This window comes from Canis aureus, chromosome 23 (genome assembly GCF_053574225.1).
Source record: "Canis aureus isolate CA01 chromosome 23, VMU_Caureus_v.1.0, whole genome shotgun sequence".
NCBI classification, from domain to species: Eukaryota; Metazoa; Chordata; class Mammalia; order Carnivora; family Canidae; genus Canis; species Canis aureus.
In genome coordinates, this window is record NC_135633.1 from 45,344,385 (window position 1) to 45,351,819 (window position 7,435).

At 41.9% G+C, this 7,435-nt stretch overlaps 1 protein-coding gene across 2 annotated transcripts in view; it reads left to right on the forward strand.

Annotated features, from left to right (window-relative positions):
* Positions 1 to 2,229, forward strand: part of PIWIL4 (piwi like RNA-mediated gene silencing 4) — a 53,734-nt gene extending 51,505 nt beyond the window's left edge. For both annotated transcript variants that reach the window (XM_077867476.1, XM_077867475.1), the window contains 3 exons: positions 467 to 592; positions 704 to 851; positions 1,675 to 2,229. In XM_077867476.1, the coding sequence (XP_077723602.1) occupies positions 467 to 592; positions 704 to 851; positions 1,675 to 1,791 (391 nt within the window). In that variant the 3' untranslated portion in view covers positions 1,792 to 2,229. The remainder of the gene's footprint in view (positions 1 to 466; positions 593 to 703; positions 852 to 1,674) is intronic.
* The last annotated feature ends 5,206 nt before the right edge of the window (positions 2,230 to 7,435 follow it).

The window sequence follows — 7,435 nt, forward strand, 5'->3', positions numbered from 1 at the left end:
GTGTGTCTTGCAGGATTCAGAAGTGATGATTTGAGGAGTAAGAGGGACTGGTGGGTCTCTGCTATTCAGAAATTGAGAAGAAGGGTGAAATGAAATGGGACTATTGCTAACAAAAAGAGGAAAGCTTGTCTCCGTGGAAAATGTTCCTTTAGCGGTGCTCATTGAAGCTCACTGCCCTCCTAACTGTTCCCTCCTGTCCCCTTCATATGATACAAATCAGCCTAGTGACTGGGCATACTGCACTTTTGTGACACGTGAGGACAGTCTCTAGTTTTGAAAACTGTATCTCAGAGGGGAGTTGAGGTTGGAGGTAATTTTGACTTTCTTCATTTTTGCAGTGTTTGTTTAATGAATGGATTTGTTTACCTAGAAATTACCAAAAAAAAAAAAAAAAAAAAGATGAGTAGAAAGCTGCAAGCTTGGTTTTGTTTTTCTGCATCTTATTTTTTGCCTTTCTGGTTTCAAGCCCCAAACTGTCCGTGATTGTGGTCCGGAAGAAGTGCACGCCACGATTCTTCACAGAAACCGACCGATCCGTGCAGAACCCGCCCCTGGGCACCGTGGTGGACTCAGAAGCAACTCGTCCTGAGTGGCAAGTGCTGTTCCAAAGCCAGTTTCTATCGAAACGGTTGCTCTGTGATCTTCAAGTTAGGGCTCATTCCGTTCGCCTTCTTGCCCACACTCATTCTGCTTTTCTGCTCAGGTACGACTTCTACTTGATCAGTCGGGCTGCCTGCCGGGGAACCGTCAGTCCCACCCACTATAATGTCATCTACGATGACAATGGCTTGAAGCCCGATCACATGCAGAGACTTACGTTCAAACTGTGCCATCTGTACTACAACTGGCCGGTGAGTGACCACCCGGGGACTGCCACTCCATTCACTTTTGTATCCCTACACCCAGCATGATGCCTGACTTCACAAAGGAGGAATGAATGAATGCCATAGCAACCAAGTAGCAATGACTCTTAACATTATGATTATTATTACTAATTTATAACAATATTTATAGTGTCTAGAGGACTTTATTCTGTGCATTATCTTATGCAAATCAGGGTATTGTTATTTCCAAGTTACAGTTGAGGAGGTTGCCGCCAACTCAGACACTGTGTCTGGTAGGGATGTAACCAGACATGTCTGTCCTGTGTTCCTGTGCACAAAGCCAAGGGCTGCTCTCAAGGTCCAAGGCCAAGGTTTGCCCTGAGCCCCTTGGAGCCCCGAGTCACAGGAAATTTAGATCAAGGCTAAGTGTGAGGGCTCCCAACTCCACAAAGCCAGAGGGCCCTCCACCCTGGCTTGCTCCATGAGTCTGTGCTCCCCATAAGTGCTGTTGCCCTTTGTTGTGTGAGTTTAGTTATTGTTTACTCACAAATGCATTCTACAGTGTATGGAATTAGCAGAGGATAAAGGAACATAAAATGCTTTGAAGAACAAGTTAACCTTTTTTTTTTTTAAAGATTTTGTTTATTTAATCATGCATGACACAGAGAGAGAGAGAAGCAGAGATATAGGCAGAAGGAGAAGCAGGCTCCCTGGAGGGAGCCTGATGTGGGAACTCAGTCCCAGGACCCCAGCATCACACCCTGAGCCTAAGGCACATGCTAAACCACTGAGCCACACAAGTGTCCCACAAGTTGATCTCTTAACTGCTATCAATATTTTTTCTCCGCAGGGCCTAATCAGTATCCCAGCCCCCTGCCAGTATGCGCACAAGCTGACCTTTCTGGTGGCCCAGAGCATTCACAAAGAACCAAGTTTGGAATTATCCAACTCTCTCTTCTACCTGTGATGGTGTGAACCATGGGCATCCCTAGATGAGCAGTCTGAGGAGTAGCTGGTATATTTTGTCCAAACCTGCCAGAGGTGTGCAAGTCTGTAATTGGGGAAAGGAGATGGAGCTTAGTTTTAACTTTTGGAAAAACACCCAGCACAATTTCATCTGAAATGGTTCAAAAGAAATGTATATTGTTATATTTTAAAGAGTTCTATGCTGGGAGTAAATTCTCATGCTGTTAAATGGAATTAAAAGGTACCATCATCTGTAAGTAATTCCACAAAGCTAAATATCCTCTAAGAAAGTAAGTGTCTGCATGATGTTTTTGATGTAGGGAAATAGGGTCTCATTCCCACCCAAAATTTTGCAGAGTTTTGTTAAATAATGTCATAGAAAGTTTTGTAGAGTGGTTTAAATAGTTATTAGAAAATAAAGAAAATTCAGAGCATCGCATATTGCATTTAGCGTTATTTGAATTTCGGTCGAAGTTACATGCAAACCTCCTGCTTGGTTTTTAGTAAAGACTTCCCTGCTGCCCACACCACCACCACTCTGAGTGATATTTCTAAGTCAGAACATACCACTTGCTCTCTTGTTGGTACTTTATTTCACTTCAAAGCAAGTGCTCTCATTAATGACCTTGCTTCCCACTGCACTGAGAAAAGAGATTTCACAAGAAGAGAGCAAGAGCGTGCACAGGCCCCTGCCCCTCTCCCCACCCGGGGACCGGGTCTGTGCTCCTTCGGGTACAAAGTCCCATTCCCACTGACCCAGGAAGGGGGCTGCTCTGTGCATTCTCTCCTCTCCCTCTGGCTGCATACCTTCTTCCCTCACACCGGCTCATTCCCAGCATCGTGACACATAGCCTGTTAGTTCTCCCATCTTAAAAACAGAACTACTTCCTCCTGCAGTGACCACCCCATTTCTTTGCTCCTCTTTATAGAAAAACTCAGAAAACTAGTTTATGCCTGATTTATCAAATTCCTTACTCCAATCAGAATTTCGCCACCAGCCACTATATCAAAATTGCTTTTGTTGAGGTCACCAATGACCTCTGCTTTGCTAAACTGGATTGTGGGTTCTTGGGCCTTGCCTTCCTGATGGATCCTAGCATTTGACCCAGTTGGCCATTTCCTCCATCCGAGACACTAGAGTGGCCTCTAGGATAAACACTGTCTCTTCAACTGTATCAGTCCCTCATTCCCTGTCTCCTTTGCTGGCTTCCTCTCCTCTTCTCGTCCTTTTCATGTAAGAATGCCCCTAGGAATAAGAACAGGATTCTGTGTAAAAAATACTTTGAAGGGGAAGGATCATCTGGAAGGCCACATGAAGGGGGGCGCAGGGAGCCACAGGTGCTCTCTGGAGGTGTGAGGTCCCATAAGGTAGCCCTGAGAACACTGTTTCTTTGCAAGTTTTTCCCAGGCCTGATAAAAAGACATCTAACGGTTCAGTTTCAGGAATAATGATAATAACCATTTGTGGGGTTCAGGGTTGGAGGTTAGGACAGTGTGGGCACGGAGCCGAGCACTTTACGTAGACTCTTAATCTCCGCAACAATTGTATCAGGTGCCATCATGACCATTTTACAGGCGATAAAACTGAGGATTCAAGATGCCATGTGGCTCACCAAAGTTTTTCATAAGGTCAATAAATTGTAGAGCTAGAATTTGTCCTCAGGTGTGTTTGACTCCAAAATCTGCGAGATGAACTATAAGACACTGCCTCAATTTCATGTACTGTAAGATTTTCAAAATTTCTCCCTGAGTTCTTAGGTGAGGAAGTGTCTCATATGACTTAAGGTTGGCATTATACCAAGGCGTTCCAGTCCAGAGTGGTTATGTGCTTGATGTTGTTTTCTCCCTTCCAAGTGCGATAATGCTGTAGAGTGCCACCAACCTAGCCGCTGCCTTGTATAAATCAACATGCAGCACTTGGATTAGCAATATAGAGGCCTGCGGAGCTGCTTACTCTTACCTATGACGTACTGCCCAACACCGTGGCCCCTTACCACTTTAGCCCACCAGGGGGCACACAAGAATTGTCATATGGGCAGAGCCTGTTCCCTGCCCCCCCCCTCCCCCCACACACACACCCTTGCCCAACGGTGCAAGAGATCCTGGAGGGATAGTCAAGTAATCTCCCAGAGGACAATGTGGGATTAGGAAAATCTTCATTTGTGCTCTGGTTCCAACACTTTTAGCTGTGGAATGTGATAATCTCCCCTCTCTGAAACTCAGTTACCCAATAGGTACTAAGATAAGGGGTTGGTATAGGTCAGTGGTGCTCAACCTTGGAAACAATAGAACTTTCCACATTTATTTATTTATTTTTTAGGTTCGAGAGTGCTTTAATGGGGAGCGCTTCCGGGCAAGGTTCCATGACTCAAGAGAGGTGGCCCGAGTCAGGGAAGTTGCCGAACTTTCCACATTTAAAAGCTTTTTTAAAAAAAATACAAATGTCTAGATCCACCTCCAGAAATAATGATTTAATCAGTCTGACATGAAGCCGGGTCATCTATTTTCAATTCCTGCTGGTGATTCTGCTGGTTAGCCAGGGTTGAAGACTCCTGGTCTGGAGCAGTACTGGGTTGGAATCCCAGAACCACCACTTACTAGCTGTATGATCCTGGTCAAGTTACTTAACCTCTCTGGGCCTCAGTGTATCTACTTGTAAAGACATCTAACAATGTCCACACTGCAGGGTTTTTATAAGGATTATAAATACCAAATCTAAAGTATCTGGCTTCAATAAAGAACAGCTTTATTATTATACCTCATGAGAGGAAAAGAATCCTAGAAATGCCATTTCTAATTCGACTGTTGAATATCTACCCAGGGAAAATGAAAACAGTAATGCAAACTATTGCACTGCTATGTTTATTATAGTATTATTTACAATAGCCATGGAAACAGCGTAAGTGTCCATGAGTAGATGAATGGATAAGGAAAATGTGGTATATATACACAATGGAATATCACACAGCTATAAAAAAGGATGAGATCGCGCCATTTGAGACAACGTGGGTGGAGCTAGAGGGTATTATGCTAAGTGAAATAAGTCAGGCTGAGAAAGACAAATACCATATGATTCCACATACAAATGGAATTTTAAAAAAGGAATTAATGAAAAAAGACAATCAGAACTATAAATTCAGAGAATAAAAAGATGGGGAGGAGGGGGTGTGGGCACAATGGGTGAAGGGGAGAGGAAGATACAGTCCTCCAGTAATGGAAAGAGCAAAAGGAAGGCAGTCAGTGACACCGTGATAGTGATATGACAGGACAGACATGGTAATTACACTTTCGGTAAACATAGCATAATGGATAAACTTGTCAAATTGCTATGTTGGACACCTGGAAATGACATAACGTTGTATGTCAACTATACTGAAAAAAAAGTAAGAATTTAGTCGACAAATACTAAGGGGCACATATAATGTGCTAGTAACTGCTAGGTTCTGAATTCATCTACAATCTTGTTTAAGGAAAAGCCTAATATTTTTTCTAGATATAAGCAAGTCTACCACTTGCTGTTGTATGGAGAAAGTTCTTTGGTTTTGTTTTTATTTTGGAGGTGAGGAGACTTTTGAAGAGAGTATACTTTAAATACATTTACAAGGCACCCATTTACAAGGCAACCACTCAGATGTTCCTAGGCTAGCTGACAGGATCCACCACAATTTTCATGTGTGTTTTTTTAAATTAAAGATTTTCTTTATTTATTCATGAGAGACACACAGAGAGAGGCAGAGACATAGACAGAGGGAGAAGAAGGCTCCCCGTGGGGAGACTGATGGGAGACCTCGATCCTAGGACCCTGGGACCATGCCTCAAGCCAAAAGCAGCCGTTCAAACACTGAGCCATCCAGACGTCCCCACAATTTTCATGTTGAGGCATGATCTCCTGGGCTGCTCCTAGCTGCTGACTCGACTCAACAGAGGTTCTAGATTTGGACCACTTCGGCCCAGCATAAAAATCCACTATTGGGCAGTCTCCACTAGAGTATTCCTCTTAGACCAAACCAGGGCTTTCTGAGAACCACCCCATAGTTTGAGGCTTTTCCATCCTTTTAAATATTGGACTTTGAGTTAGCAATTTTCCATATTGGACTTTGAGTTAGCAATTTTCCACATTGGACTTTGAGTTGGCAATTTTCCATGGGACAACTTAGTCTTAAACCTTTGTAACACACTTAAAGGTCCCAGACATGAAATGTCAAGTGCTCTTGAGAACTGTTGTCAAATGTTTGAGTTTTGTTGCTCAGATTAACCTATACTCTTCACTTTCAATTTGATCCAGTGTCCACTGGCCAGGAATAATTTAACAGCGCCTCCTAGAAAGATGAGGTAAGGACTTACTTCAAACGGCAAGAGACCAAGCACAATTGAAGAACTTATAGCTGGGTCAAGTTCCTTCCACTTTATTGAAAAAGTTTTCTTAATCTTTGATTTGAAAATCAGAAAAATAGTAGATGTACATTTTGGAATATTTGGAAGGTACAAAAAAGTATAATGAAGTGGAAAAACAACCACATTAGTGCAACTACTACCCCCAGAAGTATATATCGTCAACACTGATACGTACTTTTTATTTAGCACCTTAACTATATTCATAGTTTTCTATGCTTCATTTTTCACATAAGATATGGCATGAGTATTTCCATATTTTATTAAAATATTTTCATAGCACGAGTCTTTTTTTAAAATTTTAATTCCAGTATAGTTAACGTACAGTGTTATATTAATTTCAGGTGTACAATATAGTGATGCAACAGTTATATGCATTACTCAGTGCTCATCATAAGAAGTGCACTCTTAATCCCCTTCTCCTGTTTCACCCATCCCCCCGCCCATCTCTCCCCTGGAAACCATCTGTTGTCTATAATCAAGAGTCCACTTCTTGGTTTGACTTTTCCACCCTTTGTTTGCTGTTTTATTTCTTAAATTTCACATATGAGTGAAATCATGTGGTATTTGTCTTTTCCTACCTGACTTATTTTGCTTAGCATTATACTCTCTAGATCCATCCATGTCGCTGCAAGTGGCAAGATTTCATTCATTCTTTTTATGGCTGAGTAATATTCTGTTGTATAGATATACCACATCTTCTTTATTCATTCATCTACTGATGGACACTTGGGTTGCTTCCACAGGTTGGCTATCTTCATGCTGCAGTGAACATAGGAATGCATATATCATTTTGAATTAGTGTTTTCATATTCTTTGGGTAAATACCCAGTAGTGCAATTACTGGACCATAGGCTAGTTCTATTTTTAATTTTTTGAGGAACTTCCATATTGCCTTCCCCAGTGGCTGCACCGGTTTGCATTCCTACCAACAATGTACAAGGGTTCCTTTTTCTCCACATCCTTGCCAGTTCTTGTTGTTTCTTAAGTTTTTGATTTTAGCCATTCTGACAGATGTGAGGTAATATCTCATGTGGTTTTGATTTTCAAAACTTAGCGATGTTAAGCATCTTTTCATGTGTCTGTTGGCCATCTGGATGTCTTCTTTGCAGAAATGTCTGGCTGTGTCTTTTGCCCAAATTTTAATTGGATTATTTGTTTTTTGGAGGTTGAGTTCTTTATATATTTTGGATACAAACCCTTTATTGAATATATCATTTGCAAATATCTTCTCCTATTCTGTAGATTGTCTT